This window comes from Heliconius melpomene, chromosome 15, assembly GCF_056956725.1.
Source record: "Heliconius melpomene rosina isolate 202511_hmr_F chromosome 15, ASM5695672v1, whole genome shotgun sequence".
NCBI classification, from domain to species: Eukaryota; Metazoa; Arthropoda; class Insecta; order Lepidoptera; family Nymphalidae; genus Heliconius; species Heliconius melpomene.
The window spans coordinates 8,561,960-8,582,330 of NC_140403.1; the positions used below are offsets into that span (position 1 = coordinate 8,561,960).

The following is a 20,371-nucleotide window of genomic DNA, read 5'->3' on the forward strand; positions in this document are numbered from 1 at the left end:
AAAAAGTTAAAAATAATTAAAACCCCGATGTATTGAATATTTACATAACAACAACAACGGCGTTGAGTTCCGCTACACAACACGCAATGCCTCCAGAATTCAGAAAAGAGCAGAAAGTGAAGCTCAATAAACCTGCCCATAAGAGCTCATACTAAATATACCTATACTTGCCTATATTAGGAATACATTAGTTCAAAACCTTTTTACAACGAATTTTTAATCTATGAAAAATATTTTTAAAAAATCAGCTTCACGCTGTATCCCGCACACAGCAGGGTAGGCAAGGAAACCAGTAGTATTAAGACACTACGTGCCTCACTTTCCGCCGAATTCTGCAGGCATTGCGTGTTGTGTGGCGGCAGTCGACGCCGCGCTTGCCTCGTACCAGAACGATGAAATGAAAATATTAAATATTTTATTCCCTAATTAAATATAAGTTATATCATTTTAATTTACGATAAAACGCACAACCATAGCGTTTTTATTGTATAGCCTCAAAAAATGGCAATTAAAATATTAAACTAATATAACTATTTATTGATTATTAAATTTAGAATGTTTTATGTCATGATTTGAAAAAAAAAATAAAAAGACGTGAAACTGCTTTTCTTATAATTAGACATAAGTACTGAATAAAAAAAAGGCTGCACTGTTTTTCCCTACTACATAAATATGGGAAATATAAGAGAAAATAAAACAAGATAATTTACAAGAAAATATATATATTTCATATCAAATATAACAGTTTTATATCATAAACAAAAGATATTACAAACAATTTAGTATATTAAAATTCTTTTTATATTACGTTTTTTATTTATTGTCAAGTTTTTTATAATTTTATAATCTAAATAAAATGATTTTATTTTTTTAATACTTCAAATAAAACACCCAAAATCAACGAAATAAAATATTATAGAAATAAAAACGTTATTTATAAATTCATTTTATAAAATGCATTTTAAAATTCAGTTATAATAGCAATAACAAATATTTGCTTTTATAAGTTGAAATTTTATTTACCAGTGTATTAAGCACCTTGTCTATGAGCCTTTTTTATTTATGTAAGTTGCGTAGTTTTATTTACTTTGTGGAAGAAACTAAACGGATGTGGAATAAAAATAAGCTGATATATGATTTAATTATAAGACCTCTAAATAAATATATAAGACATAGTTTAGAAAATGAAACATTATAAATTGAGCTGTTTAAAGATTGAGAAATACTTATTTAAAAAAATACTAAAAAACAATTATATAAACAAGAAAAAATAAATAAATCAATAATATAAAACATTGTTTTATATTATATAAAACAATAATATAAACAAGAATTAAAAAAGTAAAGAAATTAAAGCATTTTCATATAAAAAAGCAGAGTAAAATATACTTCGTGGTCATTTATGGAATAAAGTCTATGAAACATTAAAAAAAGAAACAATAAAAAAAACAAATATTAATCTAAATCTCATTTTTAAATAATATTTTTACAAAAAATATATAAGTACATAATATTGTCCGCGTGGCCTAAGTCGAGCTTTGCATTTGTGTGAGTGTGTACAAAGATGTGACAATACTTGCTTGCCTAAACCGGTTTATTTTATACCGCTTTTGGCATCCAGCATACACCTCTTGTACTGATAGTAGCGTCACATATTTAACACTTAATACTTTAGTTTTGTGTTTGATTTATTAAAATTTAAAGAATACTTGTCACTATCACTGTACAAGATTGGAAAAATGATGTTATTGATATCTTAAAAGATTCATTGCTAACCAAATGACAGAGAGTAAAAATTATTAGGATGCAATGTCCGAAGTAGAAGAATTGATATAATTTATGTTAAACAATTTTTATTGATTCCTAAAAAGTATTTTTTCTAGTTGTACTTTTAAATAATTCATACATATGCAAAGCTTAGTTTTAGCCGCACGAACTGCAAGTTCCTTTAGTTTACTCTTAGCAAATATTTTTTTGTTAAATTCGACTGTTGTAAATATATTTTTTATTCGATAACAATTAAAGTGCGTCGTTTTCTTTGAGCAAGTAATGACCGACCAGACGCTTCTGTATGTCCGTCACTCCGCCGTAGATTTGTGTGCCTCTAGCGTCCCTGTAAAATAAATCATAAAAAATATCTATTAAAGGCTTTATTTTTATAAATTAGGTATTTAAAAAAATGGAATGAATTCTGAGTAGCCAAGTGCAAATTTTTACTTTTCAATAAAAATCAAGCTTGCAAATGTAACGTTTGTGGGTTCAATTCCAACTAGGCGGAATAAATTATTTAACATCTTTATTTCTTCGTTCTAGTAACAAGACAAAGCGCGCCTGTAAGTTCCGCCAGTCAACACACAACGTTAATTACATAAAAAAAATAAAAAACAAAATATTTCAACACAAGCTTCCCTCCGTCTACCCTACCACAACACAGCGTGAAACCACCCACCTATAATGCCTCTCAGCATCATACTTGGTGCTGAGCCCCTTCCCGCCCATGATCTGCACGGCATGGTCGGCGACGGCGGCGGCGTTACGCCCCGCCACGTACTTGGCCATGGAGGAGTGCTTGGTGCTCACGTCCACTGCCGCGCGGTACGTCAGTAGGCGAGCGCTGTCTATTAGTATGCACATGTCTGTTAGCCTGTCCTGGGGGTAGAAAATATGGTTTTTTATGTCTTTTGTAATTTTTTTCGATGTTTAAATGTAATTTTGATATCGTAAACGTAGTTTTTTCTTTAGTATCTTATAAAAAGAATATATATATATACCTAAAGGTAATAAATATGCTTTATGATATCTGTGCCTATAATCCCCCATTAAGTACACTTTACGGTTACTAATAAATTAATTATGCCATTTTATGCAAGTAATAAATATGGTGTCAATTCAATATTAGCCTAAATATTTATTTATATCCAGTAGGATTAAAATAACCCGTAAATTAAAAAAAACATCAATTATAAATGAATATTCTATTTTTTATATATTTTATTTTTCCTCTCTTGCAACTAGATAAATTCTAATAAACTCCAACATTTAAACACACAAAGCGTTATGTTTTAATTACTCAGAACACTTGCCCTACTCATACATTATTAAGTGATACTTAGAAAAAACATGAATAATTTGATTACATTGAAATAATGTGTATATCAAATTAATAAAATAATTAAAATATCATGTAAATATGTGTTACAAAAAATTTTTTGTTTTGTATTCTATATAAAGGTCCTATATTTTAAGCTTTTTTAAAAGCTGCTTGAAATACAAATTAAAAACATTCATTTAATAGATAGATAATTAGATAGATACAAATTAACTTACTTTAACTGAAGACACTCGGGTCAAACTTTTTCCAAATGCAACTCTTTCCTTTGCGTAGTTAAGGGCTGTGTCCAACGCCGCTTGGGCGATTCCTAGAATATAATGATATATAATATATTTTAATTATTTTGTAAAAATATAATCGAAAAATAAAATTAAAATAAATAATTAAAGTAATGAAAAAAACATTATTTAGGTACATGATAAAATCTACAAAATTAAGCGAATACTAACCAACAGCATGCGCGGCTATCCCTATCCTGGCCTGATCCAGCTGTTCCATGGCTATCTTGAAGCCGTCTCCAGCCTCCCCAACGAGGTACCCGCGAGGTATGCGGACCTCGTCCAACGTGAGGTCGCAGGCCGTCGCCGCCCTGGTACAAGTGCTTTATATCTGCTTCATTTGTCTCTTTTTGTTATTGTTTTGTTGTATGGTCATTGTTTAAGAGGAAATTTGAAATGATTATATAACTGAGGCCGTCGACGCGCAGTAGCACAAGCGACAGTAAACGCGACGAGTGTGGGTTCGATATCCACTTATTTTTTTATTTAATTTATGTAAAATTTATTAACTTGGTTAAGTTAAAAATGATGTTGACTCGATATTATCGATATATTTTCGTATATTGCATGCAAATTAATTATATAAGACCAGAAACAATACATTTTAACTCATACATTTTTCACAATAAGTCTCAAAAAAATATATACATATATAAAGAAAACCAGCATAGAGAAAGAAAAAAAAATAGAACCCCACACACCTCACACCCATTAAGGGCTCCTTCTTTCCACGGAAAACTCCTTCCGCGTCCAAAGGCACGAGGAAACCTGTAAACATACATATTTATTACTAGCGAACCGCTCACAGCTACGTCCGCTTGTGCTGCACAATTGCTTGTGCTGATCTAGCAACATTATCATAGCTATAGTTTCAACCAATTCAATAAAACACTCATATGGTATCAACATTGAAGCATTGTTAATTTTTGAATTGATTGAAATAAAACAAATTGAGTACAAACTTAACATTATACATTAAGGGAAGTTTGCCAAAATACAAACAAACTAACAATACAAAACTTCACGTAAAAAGGTTAAGCCGTTTAGCCGTTTACGAGATTAGCCGGAACAGATAACCATTTTAAACATTATTGTTTTGGATTCTATTACATTAATAAACGCCCCCAATTATATATTCATATATCTTCCATACATAATTATTGAAAACAAGATGTTTAATATTTTTACAGATTTTTGGATTTAACTATGCATGTCCTTTAAAACATGTTTAATATAAAAAGAAATAACTGGTAGAACGAGATCAATTAATACTATATAAATAATTGACATTTAATATACTCAGCAATCTTTAATCGATTCGAATGCAAAATGATAACAGTTGTTGAGGCATGTCGTTTACCTGTATTGACCTTAGTGTTATCATATGTCATAAATTATGTTTATAGTTTTTATAGTTTCACATTGTATACCCCCATAGAGCAAGGTAGGGAGAGGGAACCTAATTAAGAACTTAATACATTACGTTTCCACTTTCCACCCAATTTTCGTAACATAGCACGCTCAGTAGCGGAACTTATCTACATTTCGTAATTAGGACGTTGAAATTGAAAATAAATTATGTTTCCTATATAAATGATAATATAAGAACCATTGTTATGTAAATTATACATTTCGTAATTTTTTTTCTTGCAAATTACGTAATTTGAAAAGAGAGTGGCTTCATTATATTAATATACATACCTACTTGAATAAACACATATTATCAATAACTTTGTTTAGTAAATTTATCAGAATATTGTTCTTTAGACAAAAACATATGAAATAAGATATCTTTTTAAGATATACTATCTGCATTACTATCTTTCATTGTGGGCTTGTGTGTTATCGTAGTAATATTTCATGCTTGAAAAAAATTTTTTTTTTCAAATAGATTTTATATAATTATAGCTTTAACATTTTTTTGTATATTCTTTAGACTCATATTTTGTCCTGTAAAATTTAATACATTTTTTATTTTTCTTATTATCGAGCAAAGTATTTAAATTTAAAACACGACCCTGGATTTGAACCCGCATAAATTGATTAATTGAATTAGACAGTGTTAACTAAACATGTCAATTACGATACTTTTGCGTCAATGCCGTTATTCTTTTTTTTAATTAAATAATAAAAAGCATTCTTCGCCTGTACCTTTTTCGAAGAAACCAACTATGGTTGGTAATATGGATTTCTAGGGAAGTGACGCAATTTAAATGTAATATTTTTTGTATATAATATTATATATAGGTTTTGTGAGTCCAAAAAAAAATATCTCATAAACTTACATGCCAAGCCTTTATGTCTCAACTCAGGGTCAAAAGTGGCGAAGATCGCGGCGGCACTGCCTTCTACAGCTGATGTCACCCAACTCTTCTTGCCATTTAACACCCAGTAATCTCCTTCTAGCCGCGCTGTAGTCCTAATATTAGCTACGTCGCTACCAGCATCTTAATGAACAAGATAATAAATTAATGAATATAAACATATTTATTTTATTTTCTTTTTGCTTCATCTGTAGCTGTATCACGCACATAGAGGGGTAGGCAGAAGGAACCTTAGATCGATAGTTAAGATACGCCGTTACCATTTATCTCTGGTATCGAGACGGGTAATTCCTGCAGAATTCAGAACTCCATCAAGACTCTTCTATTCCCCATAGAAGTCTTAATGGGTACGGAATAACTTTACACTAAGTTCACATATATAATTTGTCGACACTAATTTATAATTTTTATCTTTCGCTTTAGTCCTAATGTTTAATAAACATATACCGCGTAGGTTCCGCTTATCGTGCATAAGCGGAGGTAACCTAGTGTTAAGGCATTTCTGAGGAACGATGTGTTTCACTAGGTTGCCTATTTTTAAATGTCATACAAACATCTCTGATCACGTCACAGGGACGAGTTTCAAAGCTGCAAAGCTTCTACAAAAACACTGTTGCTCTGTAAATTAATATAGATATTATCCAGAACTTTCTCATATATTATGAATACCAAATACTATCAAACAATATTTTGAAGCAAAGTGGTATATTATAGATAATGTCTTCTCTGTTAAGATAATGAACCTTTGACGTCAATATTATTTTTTTAAAGTCAAACATTATGAATCATATGAATGTACCTACAAAAACACCGTTACATAAGTACTGAGATATATTTTGTTATAAGTATCTATTTTATCGTAAAAAAATTATATAACTATGCGCATCTTAGAGCTCTGCGGGAATAATTTGCATAAAATGCGCAAACAGCATCTTATCTAAAGAATCCCATACTTATATTTTTATATTTACTTATATTTTTTTCGGCGATTGATATCTGGTGAATGATGGTAAAGTTACGAACGCGGTATAATTTTATATGCAGTTAAACGGTCGCCATATGCATTCAAAGGCCAAAATACCTGCTTAATTTAGTGCATTCTACAAAACAGGTTCGATTGAAAATAAGAAAATGAGCCAACAAGTCACATATTCATTTTAAATTACAGTTACAATTTTGTATATAAAATCTTAATTTAAAAAACACTTTTATGCTTTTTTTCATACTCTGTTCTCTATTTCCCGTCTTATTTTTGTTACAAGTGGTAAGTCAACGGCGTGTTTTGTCTTATTACCCGAATGGGAATCGAACCTACAACATTCGCGATTACAGTCAGATGTAATACCGCTTCAAAAAATACTAATACCATGAATATTTTTACAATAGTAGTAGAACAAATGACAAAACGAGGAAAAATAATCTACTACTTTTGTTTAGTATCTGTTTCAAGGGCACAAATTATTGAGGTCATTGTTTAACGACAGAGCGGCTACTTTGTCTGTTTAATGCTTCTCCTGCAATTTACATAGAAGCGAAAAAAATCTTTAATACATAATTCTGAGCATTTTTTCTGCTTAACGTCATAACCAATGACTAATAATATTTTAAATCAATTAATTAAAATAATTAAAAAGATATTTATATATAATGCGACAGGTTGTGGATTCAATTCCCATTTGAGGAAATGAAATATTTCATATTTTCATTTCTTCGCACTGGTGTCGAGATAAAGCGCGGCGTTGAGTTCCGCCACTCAACACGAAATGCCTCCATAATTCGGGGGAAGACGGGGAACAGATGATGCTAAAAATACAAATAATAAAATATATTACCTGGTTCACTCAGTGCAAAACATCCAATAGAACCTTTTGTGAAATCTCTCAGAAATTGTTCCTTCTGCTCTGGTGTGCCCTTTTCGTTAACCAGATTCGCGTAAAGGAAGTTATGTATGGACAAAAGCATGCCAGTACTAGCACATCCACGCGATAACTCTTCTACAGCGACAGCTAGCGATAAATAATCTTTACCTAAACCACCATATTGCTCTTCGACACATGTGCCCATAAAACCAAGGTTTGTTAGTCTTTTTATCTAAAATAAATAATTTATAATACATTTGTTAATCTATGAACAAGGACCATGAGTAATGACCTAAATACATATTATTATTTAAATACAAAGTTGGATAATTTATTGGAATATAGTTAGGCAGTATTTTTTTTAATATAATACAACATGTGAGTCAACATAGTGTTTTATAATTATTAATTCTCTGCTATCTGTTTTTGTGCATTTTGGTTCAAACCCAATACTGCACTTTATCTACACAAAATTACCTCAAATGGAAATCAAATTGACATCTTATGTATTTCAAATCAAACACATTCCAACTATGTTGTGAGGGAGGACATTTTGTGTTTAGTAGAAGAACTCAATGTCGCACTTTGCCTAGTCACCAGAGAGAGAAATTAAAAATATTAAATAAATAAATTGCCCCAACAGGGATCAAACCCACAACCCTCACTTTTACAGTTACACATATAATGCATTGCGACAAGATCACCTCTATTTTTTTGTTGATTTTTTATATGCAAAATAAACAAGAGGATTAAGTACCCACTTGAAGTTGAGATAAAAATGTGATGATAACAGTCAAAAATTTATTTATTCAATCAACAAGGACCTTGCAGGAAAGTCAAATATGCATAAGGATAGTGTAGTGTAGGATAGGTAGTGTAGTGTGGTGGTGGTATAATTATATACATACAGATAAAAATACAACACAATTATACAATAATATTATGTCTCTAACACAATTAAATGAATTATGTCTTTTTTAAGAAGCTATTGTGGAATTGGGACAAGTAAATTGTGATGGTTGCAGGTTCAATTCCCAAATGTTTGGATAAATTATTATTATTTTCCCTTTCTTGTAAAACCGAGAACACTGTTGAGCTTCTAATGAACATGCCTATAATATTCCTACAATTTGGACTGAACAGAGAATGGAGTGTCCAACACTAGTTATTTCTAAGAAAGAACTTTTTACTAATGTGATGGCCACTTACCTCCTCAAAGGGAAATCTTCCTTCTAAATCAAGCTTTGATGCATTTGGCTTAAGATGTTTATTAGCAAAATCTCTAGTTAACTCCTGTATAGCTAACTGTTCCTCATTTAGCTTACTAGTGAAAGTTCTGGTTTGTGACACAAGCACTTTAAAGCATTGTGACAAGTTCACTGAAATATTTTTTTTATTGTATTATATTTAGGAAACTTTTAATTTTGTCATTGTATTTCACAGTTTGAAACTATAATAATTTTCTTCCTTATGTATGACTATAAAATATTTTACTATAAATTATTTGATTTATATAATATAATTTTAAAAAAATACTTACATGAAGACTTTGCTGACGAAACTATCGCACTTGCAACCATTTTTAATGTGTTGATATTAAAGAACTTATCGAAATTATATCACACCACTGAAATGTTGAATTACATCAAAGTTATGACTGATAATAATGATAATAGCCAAGGTCACCGTCCACTTCAGTTTTGGGATATTAGTTCAACATTCGTTGACTTGTTGTAAACTTGCAAACCCGTTCTTACAGTTGATTATGGTAATTTGTTTAAATTATGCTTGTTTACAGATTATTGTCTGATTTGATATTCTGGTCGGCATGTACATTGGCCTTCTTGTATCTGAGCGGCAAACAAAAGTAACTACCTTCAATTCTGAATAACTGATTGTTTAAAATAGTGAGTAAACAGATATAAACATTTCAAACCGACTTATCACTTATCAGCTAACGCGTACAGCCACAGGCTGACAAAATAATAATACGATATAAAGCCAACTGTCAACAAATAAATGTCACTGTCATTGTGAAAAAATTACGGATTGTAATGTATAGTGATGCATTTATTTTTTGTTTTATTGTTGAATATAGTACAAATTGCTTGAAAGTTATAAATAAAGAAGTAAAGTATACTACTTCTCAACCAGCTTAAAATAAGGGACATCGGTGAAAATTTTAATATATTAACAACCTTATCTAAGTGGACCGTACAAATAACAGATATATTATTCACAAAGAATAGCATCGAAATTCAGATCGTGAGACTTCACGTTAAAGTGCGGAAAAAGGAGGTGATTAAACCTTCAATAAAATTTATTTGAGTATAGCAGATTGATGTTTTACTTTTGATATGTTTATTCTGAACGCAGACATTGGAAATTACAGAATAATGACAGTTGTGTATTGTATTGTTGTCAAAGTATAATAAATAAGTAACTTTTGTGAAATGGGAGTATTTTTCCTTTTTACTAGCAAATTTACCTGTAAAAAGTAATGTGTTAAAATTATCAAATTTCAATATTAATATTATAATTATCAATAGATATATTATTTACGTAATTGCAATAGAAAACGAGTAAATTGAAAACAAAAAAATGACTTCAATTTTTGATCAATATGAGCAAGCATCCCAAGTGTCCCAGCGCACGATGCCAGATTCTGAACAAATGACTTCATCAGGTTATATCAACATGAAACTTGACGATAATAGCCCCATGTTCTCGAAGCGAAAAATGAATTTTAATCCTTCCGATGTTATCACTCACGTCGCTGTTTCTAGTGATTTTTTAGTTCTAGCTATGGCAAATGGAAAATTATTTAGATTGGATTTGAAAATGCCTGACCAGCATGAGGGTAAGATATACGTATTTTTATGAAAATTAATAATTTTATTAAACTAAATCACAACATAAATCAATGGGTTGAATATACACTTGAATTTGTGGAAAAATTTACATTAATTGTGTTATAATCCTAAAATATAATGCTAAATTTCATAAAACTGGCATATCATTTTAAAAAAATCATTTGCCATGCCAAATAAATCTGAATTATTAAAAACTCCATAATAAATAAAATATTCTCCCCAAATATCATGATACCCAGTATCATGAGTGGCAGAGTTCATTCATTTTTCACTCATTCTACTGAGTTGAGAGTGTTCTTCATTCCTCTGAATAGTACCTGCAATTACATTTATTGTTGGACAATGTCACATTACACTACAATGCCTCTTGTAATATACATGTACATTAGGGTGCTTGTGAATATCGGATCAGCGCCAAATATTCATCATTCATAATTTTTCATAAGACCCTCCCACAATTTTTATAAAAAAAAATTTTAAATTGACCTACCCTTATGTACATAATATGAATGGCTACATTTTTATATAGTGTATTGAAAATGACCTCATTAATTCTTTATCAGAATGGGATTGTACTAACTTATTGCTTATTAAAGATTCTGATTGTACATGATTAATTACTATTTTTTATGTAACAGTATATTACCTATATATTTATAATGAGCAACTAGATAATAAATTATTTCTCTAAATATATAATTTTGGTTGTTTGACACCTTTGAGCAGTTATAGTCAAATAACTTAGTGACACTCCATTCATCATCTGAATGTGGGGTATGGTGTGTTGAGTGGCTGAACTCAGTACTGAAATTTATCTTGCCAGATCAGAGCAAGGGAAAGATAAATAATTAATTGGAAATAAAAAAATATATATTATTACACTTATAAAGTACACATTATATATATGCTAAATATTTTCAGAGATACAATACACAAAATTTGTGCAGCCCAATTCAAAATTAACCTCTATATTCCTTGATCCCCTCGGGTACCACTTGATCATGGCTTTTGCGGCCAGAAACAAAGAGGGCCATCCTGAATTAGTATATTTGCATAGAAAGAGTAGCAAATTGAAAACTGTAACTAAATCCAGAAATTATGAAGTGACAGAAGTTGGGTGGAATTATGAAAATAGATCTACAACTACCACAGGACCTATTTTGTTAGGGACATCCCAAGGCCATATTTTGGAGACTGAACTTGAGGCAGATAATGATAAGATATTTACTGCCAGTCAGCAGTATTGGAGACAGGTACTTACTAGTTATATTCTAGAATCTACATATATGATGAAATAACCAAATTCAATAATAAAATAACAAACATTATTTCCTATTTGTATTTTATGTGAAATTGTATATATTTCTTGTATTTTTAATTATAATAACAATACTTGTGTATATAATTTATTTGACTTTGTTCCACAAGCTGCCTAACTATCTTCCTTTGTATGGAGGCAAGGAAATTGATGGTTTGGTAAATCACTCTTTTTCTACATTTAATTATGTCACTTTAATTTTATATATTTTTGCTTTAATATTGTAATGTGACTTTCTAAATTTGTGGCCAAAATATTCTAAAGATAATATATTTATTAAATATTTTACAGATATTCGACATAGGAAAAGGCAAAGACACTCCAATAACAGGGATTGAATTTCACAGAGTAAATAGCACAAGTAAATACTTTATATTCGTTACTACATCTAAGAGACTATACCAGTTCATTGGTCATGCGGTTTTCAATGATGATAAGCCATCGCTTCAGACCATATTCCATTCATATCTTACTACACCTGAAACAGGATTTCAAGATATACCATCTAATTTGAAATATTCGAAACTTCAGTTCTTCTTTGATAAAACTGATTCGCCAAAGACGTTTGCTTGGTTGACTGAACCTGGTATATTTTATGGTCAGGTAAGAGATAATCGATATAAGTATTAGTTACGTTTTTTTTTTCATAGAACTTTTTTTAGAAACTTAAAAATAAACCTATATTTAGCTAAACTCTACTCATGCCTCTCGAAAACTTGAATTTAAGAGAACCAACAGATCAAGTAGTGTTATGTTATTCTATTATTCTTTATTGACTTTATTATATAAATAAAATCTATTCATAGGCAACTAATTTATTGGTGCTATGTGGAGCGTAAATAATTCGCTTACTTAACGCTTCTTTCTTTAAAGTATAACCAATATGGCAAATAAAATTGATGTACAACAAAAAAAATAAAAATCCTTAAATTATCACATGATATATAATTAATTTCTTGCAACAAATATTTAAACCAAATAATATTCCATTTTAACAAGAAATTATTTATTTTGATTTTTTTTTCTATCAACAGTTAGACCCAACATCCCAACAAAACTCAAATTCATTGATCACTCAAAGTGAACTAATCAGCTATCCCACGGATAAACCCGATAGCAAAGAAACCACACCACTTTCCTTCGTTCTAACCGAATTTCACGCCATTCTCATGTATTCCGACCGCGTGAAAGCAGTATCTTTATTAAACCAAGAATTGGTATACGAAGATACTTATTCCGAAGTCCACGGAAAACTAAAAAATATTGTTATGGACCCAGTTAAAAAGACTGTATGGGCTGTAACCAGCAATGCTGTGTTTCGTTACAAGGTTATCCGGGAAGAACGAAATGTATGGAGAATTTACTCAGATAAAGAGCAATTTGATTTGGCCAAACAATATTGCCAAAATAATCCGGCTTTTATAGATATAATCAATGTTAAACAAGCTGAACTGCTTTTCAATAAAGGAGAATATGATAAAAGTGCTGAAATTTACGCCGAAACGCAGAGCAGTTTTGAAACAGTTTGTCTCAAATTTCTGGAACTCGATAAGGTTAATGCCTTAAAAGTATATTTGGCCAAAAGGCTGGATACTTTGGACGACGACAAAACTCTAATTTCAATGATCGTCATTTGGATGACTGAGTTGTATTTATCGCAATTGGGTTCTTTGAGACGTTCTGGAAAATCTGATTCGCAAGAATATCATCAAATCCAAAGTGATTTTGAAGTGTTTCTTCTTCAACCTAAAGTAGTTAAATGCATGCAACATATAAAATCAGTTGTATACGACCTGATGTCGTCTCACGGTGACAAACAGAATCTTATAAAATTAACGGTACTAAACGAAGACTACGAGAACGTGATCGCCCAGAATATATACAAAAAGTCATTTATTGAAGCTTTAAATATGCTGCAAACCTTAAAAAAACCGGATCTTTTCTATCAATTCGTACCAGCTTTGATGGAAGAGATTCCCAAACAAACTGTAACTGCGTTAATTAAACAAGGTGCGGCTTTAAGTCCTTCGAAGTTGCTACCGGCATTTCTTTCTTGCGAGAACGACGATACCCATGTGGCGGAAATTATAAGATATTTGGAATTTATGCTTCAGAATTTCAATGTTAAGGATCGTGCGATTCACAATTATTTGTTGACCTTGTACGCGGATATTGATAAATTGGCGTTAATGAGGTATTTGGATAGACAGGGCCAGGAATTGACTATGGTCAATTATGATGTACATTATGCTTTAAGGTTAGTTCTTTTGATATTATAGTAAGTTTTTATTTATATAGAATTTTGGTGTTTATAATTAAAATTAATGTTATAGGTTTATCTTATATTTAACTTAAGGTAATTTTTATGCACTCAGTTAGTGTTTAGGTGACGGTTATCTGATGTTTATATTTAAAATTATTTCTATATCTCAAGTCTAGTACAACACAAAGCATTGTATTGTACTAGACACTTCCGCCACTCAACAAGCAATATCGCCGAAATTTGGCACAATTTGGAGAAAAACTACAAAACAAAAATATAATTCTCAGGTTATGCCGTGAAAAAGGTTTATCAGAAGCATGTGTGAAGCTATCAGCACTCCTGGGCTTGTGGGAGGCGGCGGCAGAACTGGCTCTAGACGTGGATATACAACTTGCTAAAACCGTGGCCGATATGCCAGACGATGAAAACTTGCAGAGACGACTGTGGCTTGGTGTTGGTGAGATATCTTAGAAAATTGTACTTGAATATCTTAGAAACGACGCATACGTTACGCATACGTTATTTTATCTACTTTAATGACGTAAATTTTAACAACTGAGTGAATGGGACTTTTTTTGACAAAACATATGCCACCTACCCTGCTATGGCTTTGAAAAATTAAATCCCTTTTTGTATACAACTAAATTCACGCGAAATTTAAAATACATATCACTAGTTGAGCGCTTGTTTTTTGTCATCACATAATAGTCATTCATTTAGTGTTTGCCTACTTTGTGTAAATAGTCCCATATTAAATCAAAAGGACTTACATTAAATAAATATGTGAAAGTATTTTTAATATTTTTTTGCTATTTATTTAAAGCGGAACACGTTATAACGAAGAATCAAGATATAAAGGAAGCTATGAGCTTGCTTGAGGAGTGTCCGCTCATTAAAATAGAAGACATTTTGCCTTTCTTTAGTGATGTAGTCACTATCGACCACTTTAGAGAACCTATTTGTCAGTCATTACAGGTATTTATTAATTTTATAAGTATATTAGTATTGTTTATTTGTAGGGTAGTAAGAGTTCATGTCGTTCATTTACGTACAGTACGGTCGACTTTAAAATAGATAGCTTAAAAAAAAGCGATATTATATAATTATAATGTCTCCATTTAGACACAGACAATATTCTTAGTTAAATTTTTCATACGTTCACTTTATTTCAAATAGATAATAATTAATTTCTGTTTAATTTTAACCTTAGGAATATAATAATCAAATAGAAGAACTCAAAGCCGAAATGGAGGATGCTACGAAATCTGCAGAATATGTGAGTATATTTGTACTAATAATGTTAGTTAACTTAATAAATTTTGAAATATTGAAAAAAATATATAAACTAAACGGAACTATTACAGAGGATATAAGGGGCAAATGCAAGTGCAACTGTAAACACGATAGCTTGTAGGTTTAATTCCCACTTGAGACAATGAAATATAAAGCTAAAAATTTTCAGCTATTTAAAAACTATAAGCTCTTTTCTAGTTATTTGTTTAGATATTACAGTTTTTTTTTAAATAATTATTAATCATAAAATATATAATTTAATCCACTTCACAGGTACGCAATGAAATTCAATCATTTCGCAACCGTAGCGTACATGTCTCGGTATCCGACACTTGTAGGCTATGTTCCCTCGCGTTACTACTGCGTCCCTTTTACTTGTTCCCATGCGGACACCGCTTCCACGCTGACTGTCTGCTTGCTGAGGCGAAACCTACATTGGGTGGGTAGCGGGTTTGGTTTATAGAAAGATGTTGGTCTTAATTTTTTTTATTTAAGACTTATTTTTTTAATTTAGTTTTGAGATATTGATAACTAATAGGTATTTCAGAATAAGAAAATGAAAATATGTATTTTTATTTCGTTGAGAGAAAATCAACTCCACAATCATTTCACTTACAATAGATCTCATCATCTTACAAATAAATCAGTTTAATAGTTATAAAGATATAATAATATTTCTAAATTATAATCTCTCAAATTAAATGTCAATTCCCTAACTAACCTTAACACTTATATCTACTGAATAATAAAATACAGTTTTAGAAAGAGTATACAAATTTTAATTTGCATTTATTTTTTACCATGTAAGCTGTACACTCTCTTCAAGCTTATACAACTTAGTTTTTGTTGACGGTTTAATGGTCATAGCGCTGGGACCTCTTGCGCTTGGTTAACCAAGAAGTAATGGTTCTGTGGGCAACGTATATTGTGGCGAGATGTTAATAAGACGAGACCTCAGATTCAACTCTTTTATTATATATTTAATTTGGTTATTTATACGCTACAAAACAATAGTGGAACATTATTTCACAATTGCATTTGTAGCGAATAAATTCAGGTTGCTGATATAGCGTGTTTATACAGAATATAATAAGACTAGTGCAATACCCCTACAATACTCTCCCCCTTTGGGAAAAAAATGTGCATAAAAATATAAAATAAACAAAATAAAATATTATGCCTATGAACTAAATTGATCCACAAGTTGTTTTCTTCGCCCGGACTTTGTAACTCGATGTGGCGTTTTGCTGTCGTCGGCTGCTGCGCTTGCGCATTGTTACAGTATTGTTGTCGTTCTGCTGATGGTGAATTTTTGTGTTCGTCGACTTTGTTTGCGATGAAGGCTGGCGTAAGTAGGTCAATGACCGTAATTATGTATTGATTGGTACTACGTACCGGTAGAGTGCGCACGAAAGATTTCAACCCGTTCGAATTCGGGGAATAGAATAAGTGACGAATTGTTGTCACGTGAGAGTTCCGCCTTTTGACACGATAGCTTCGTGTTGTCCACGTACTTGAGTATTCCATACCAGGTCAGAAATAATGACTTGTTAACATTATTCTTATTGTTCTGAATCCTGAGTGCGTTGCGTCGTTGAATATACTTTATATTCTTTTTCGAAATATGCGCAGTATATATGGTTGACTTGCACTTGTAGGGCTTCGGGTTGAGCCTTGGAAAGAAAATTACAATTTACCATGCATTGTTTAATTGTCGCTGTGGACGGCTTCGGGCTTCGACCATGCTTGGGATGCCTCGGTAATTATCGATGGCGGTGCGTGCGGAGAGGGTGCAGTCAGTGTCATGATTCTCTACTGACTGAGAAGTTTCCCTAGTTTCTTCGTTCTACCATACTTGTATTTATTTAAAGGCGCTTATACATTGATAGTCGTAATTTCAAAGTGCCAGAATTAATTATCCTTTTCGGATGTAATAATCCTGTAATGCTGTCGACTAATCTGTTATCGCGCATATCTACTAATAAATTATTCCTTAGTTTTTTAAAAATCGATGCCTTCGTAATACTTGGTATTTTAGATTACTTCATCAGCTTTTATTTTATTCGCATGTTCGATCTTGCCTCGAAAATCTCATTGTAAGGGTTTGGTGGTATATTGCCTCTTGAAATTCTAACCGGTGAGACCCGCTTGTGGGAAGCCGATTAGAATGTGCACTCACCATATCTCTGAAGATTTGCGTCGGGCAGTCGTTGGGTTGAAGTCCGGTTTACGTGGTTATCAATGTAGAGTCCACGGGAGTTGTATGGATCATTGCCTCGGTCTCGTTGGTAGCTTCGGGCTGAAGTCTAGAGGATCGCCAATGTAGACTGTCACGTCAGGCTGCAACTAGCAGGGTACCCCCGTCGGGGTACCTTTCGTCGGGGTCACCAATGTGGGCTACGGCATCGGAGTGATGCTAATGATACGAGACTTAATATTGAACTCTTTTATTGCATATTTAATTTGGTTATTTATACGCTACAAAACAATAGTGGAACATAATTTCACAATTGCATTTGGAGCGAATAAAATCAGGGCGCTGATTTAGCGTGTTTATAAAGAATATAATAAGACTATAACAATACCCCTACAATACTCTCCCCCTTTGGGAAAAAAATGTACAAAAATAAATATAAAATGACAAAAATTAATTGTTTAAAAACCAAATCGAACTACAGGTTTAATTGTTCGGCCTGACCTAGTGACTTGAAGCGGTGTTTTGCTGTCGTAGGCTCCTGCGTTTGCGCATTGTTGTCGTTCTGCTGATGGTGATTTTTTTGTGTTCGTCGACTTTGTTTGCGATGAAGGCTGGCGTAAGTAGGTCAATGACCGTATATATGTATCGATTGGTACTACGTACCTACAGGTAGAGTGCGCACGAAAGTTTTCAACCCGTTCGAATTCGGGGAATATATAAGTGACGAATTGTTGTCACGTGAGAGTTCCGCCTTTTGACACGATAGCTTCGTGTTGTCCACGTACTTGAGTATTCCATACCAGGTCAGAAATAATGACTCGTTAACATTATTCTTATTGTTCTGAATCCTGGGTGCGTTGTGTCGTGTAATATACTTTATATTCTTTTTCGAAATATGCGCAGTATATATGGTTGACTTGCACATGTAGGGCTTCGGGTTGAGCCTTAGAAAGAAAATTACCATTTTCCATTCATTGTTTAATTGTGGCTGTGGACGGCTTCGGGCTTCGACCATGCTTGGGGTGCCTCGGTAATTATCGATGGCGGTGCGTGCGTAGAGGGTGTAGTCAGTGTCATGATTCTCTACTGACTGAGAAGTTTCCCCTAGTTTCTTCGTTCTACCATACTTGTATTTATTTTATAGCGCTTGAACATTGACAATCGTAATTACAGTGTGTCAGAATTAATTATCCTTTTCGGATGTAATAATCCTGTAATTCTGTCGACTAATCTGTTATCGCGCATATCTACTAATAAATTTATCCTTAGCTTTTTTAAAAATCGATGCCTTCGTAAAACTTGGTATTTTCCATTACTTCATCAGCCTTTATTTGATTTGCATATTCGATCTTGCCTCGAAAATCTCATTTTATGGGTTTGGTGGTATATTGCCTCTTGAAATTCTAACCGGTGAGACCCGCTTGTGGGAAGCCGATTAGAATGTGCACTCACCATATCTCTGAAGATTTGCGTCGGGCAGTCGTTGGGTTGAAGTCCGGTTTACGTGGTTATCAATGTAGAGTCCACGGGAGTTGTATGGATCATTGCCTCGGTCTCGTTGGTAGCTTCGGGCTGAAGTCTAGAGGATCGCCAATGTAGACTGTCACGTCAGGCTGCAACTAGCAGGGTACCCCCGTCGGGGTACCTTTCGTCGGGGTCACCAATGAGGGCAACGTATATTGTGGCGAGATGTTAATAAGACGAGACCTCAGATTCAACTCTTTTATTATATATTTAATTTGGTTATTTATACGCTACAAAACAATAGTGGAACATTATTTCACAATTGCATTTGTAGCGAATAAATTCAGGTTGCTGATATAGCGTGTTTATACAGAATATAATAAGACTAGTGCAATACCCCTACAGTTCAAATCCAGTACGAGCTAAATATTTTTTTTTATAAGATTCCTAAATTATATATTTTTTTAGTGTGGAATAACATTTGACAAATATATTTAATATTCTAATTTATTATTTTGTACAGCTCCAGCTCGTCGTAACAAATTAGCAGACCTCCAACGCCATCTCTCCGTTCTCTCTAATATAGAGCTCTCTGCGGTTACGTCAAACGGTCTGCCTTTGAGGGAAGTATTGAAGAACGAAATTGACGATATAGTGGCCAGCGAGTGCGTGTTCTGCGGGGAACATATGATAGCTTGTATTGATAAACCTTTCATATCTGATGAAGATTGGGATAAGGTTATGAAGGAATGGGAGTGAATCATTGATAATTTCTTTTAGCTTTTGCTTTTTCGCGGAAGATCCAAATCTTTTTTTTTAAATAATTGAATGAATGAACTAATTTCTTAAATATTAAGCTGTTAATACATCATGTACTATGAATATTCCTTTTTTATATTTATATGCAATGTCAATTGGGAATTTAAAATATTTATTTTAAATTTTCACATTTTTAGTAAGATGCCAGAAAGAACAGACCGCCAAATGCTACGATAGTTTAAAATAACTATCTGCAATTAATCATTGGTTGATTTTTTATCTCCCTATAGTATATCGATAGACATTTTATATTTACTTTTTCATATTTTATAACCAAAAGAATTTAAAATTTGTTAATATGAAGTTATTAAGTAAAACTTAAATATATTATAAATTACTTTTGTGTCTATTAATTTATATTATTTTAAAAAGTAGTCAAAAACTTAACTGAAGTATATAGTTATTAATATATAGAAAAAAATAATGACAGTGAAAAGTCAATAATCATTTGTCATGTAAGAAGTTTTTAATATTAATCTGTAAGGTATATTTTATGAAATATGTAAAATTTAAGAGCATACTGTGATCTATGTATATTAAATGAGTGCTTCAAAACTTGTATTTTTAATAA

The 20,371-nt window shown here is 32.0% G+C and overlaps 2 protein-coding genes across 4 annotated transcripts; one reads left to right on the forward strand and one right to left on the reverse strand.

Annotated features, from left to right (window-relative positions):
- Positions 1-705: 705 nt before the first annotated feature.
- Positions 706-9,578, reverse strand: LOC146531622 (short-chain specific acyl-CoA dehydrogenase, mitochondrial-like). 2 transcript variants are annotated; one of them, XM_085198754.1, is made up of 9 exons: positions 9,114-9,578; positions 8,783-8,952; positions 7,547-7,805; positions 5,676-5,837; positions 4,092-4,158; positions 3,562-3,701; positions 3,328-3,419; positions 2,450-2,649; positions 706-2,113 (listed from the first exon to the last, which is right to left on the reverse strand). In XM_085198754.1, exons 1-9 carry the CDS (start codon positions 9,151-9,153, stop codon positions 2,020-2,022), a joined length of 1,224 nt encoding a protein of 407 aa, XP_085054880.1. In that variant the 5' UTR covers positions 9,154-9,578; the 3' UTR covers positions 706-2,019. The 2 variants fall into 2 exon arrangements, with proteins under 2 accessions (XP_085054880.1, XP_085054879.1); XM_085198753.1 differs by having other exon boundaries at positions 3,562-3,713; positions 9,114-9,562.
- A 409-nt stretch (positions 9,579-9,987) lies between these two features.
- Positions 9,988-20,358, forward strand: dor (vacuolar protein sorting-associated protein 18 dor). 2 transcript variants are annotated; one of them, XM_085198748.1, is made up of 10 exons: positions 9,988-10,433; positions 11,368-11,699; positions 11,875-11,922; positions 12,056-12,367; positions 12,799-14,021; positions 14,315-14,484; positions 14,851-15,002; positions 15,238-15,303; positions 15,594-15,759; positions 19,505-20,358. In XM_085198748.1, exons 1-10 carry the CDS (start codon positions 10,175-10,177, stop codon positions 19,738-19,740), a joined length of 2,964 nt encoding a protein of 987 aa, XP_085054874.1. In that variant the 5' UTR covers positions 9,988-10,174; the 3' UTR covers positions 19,741-20,358. The 2 variants fall into 2 exon arrangements, with proteins under 2 accessions (XP_085054874.1, XP_085054875.1); XM_085198749.1 differs by lacking the exon at positions 11,875-11,922 and having other exon boundaries at positions 10,030-10,433.
- Positions 20,359-20,371: the final 13 nt, after the last annotated feature.

Bases quoted from the DNA above. Each gene is read 5' to 3' on its own strand.
- LOC146531622 (XM_085198753.1), bottom strand. From the start codon at position 9,153: ATGGTTGCAAGTGCGATAGTTTCGTCAGCAAAGTCTTCAT. The intron at 4,159-5,675 runs GTAAGTTTATGA...GTATGTTTACAG, and splicing joins GAGACATAAAGGCTTGGCAT to GTTTCCTCGTGCCTTTGGAC. The intron at 2,114-2,449 runs GTGGGTGGTTTC...TTTATTTTACAG, and splicing joins GATGCTGAGAGGCATTATAG to GGACGCTAGAGGCACACAAA.
- dor (XM_085198748.1), top strand. From the start codon at position 10,175: ATGACTTCAATTTTTGATCAATATGAGCAAGCATCCCAAGTGTCCCAG. The intron at 14,485-14,850 runs GTGAGATATCTT...ATTTATTTAAAG, and splicing joins ACGACTGTGGCTTGGTGTTG to CGGAACACGTTATAACGAAG. The intron at 15,760-19,504 runs GTGGGTAGCGGG...TATTTTGTACAG, and splicing joins TGAGGCGAAACCTACATTGG to CTCCAGCTCGTCGTAACAAA.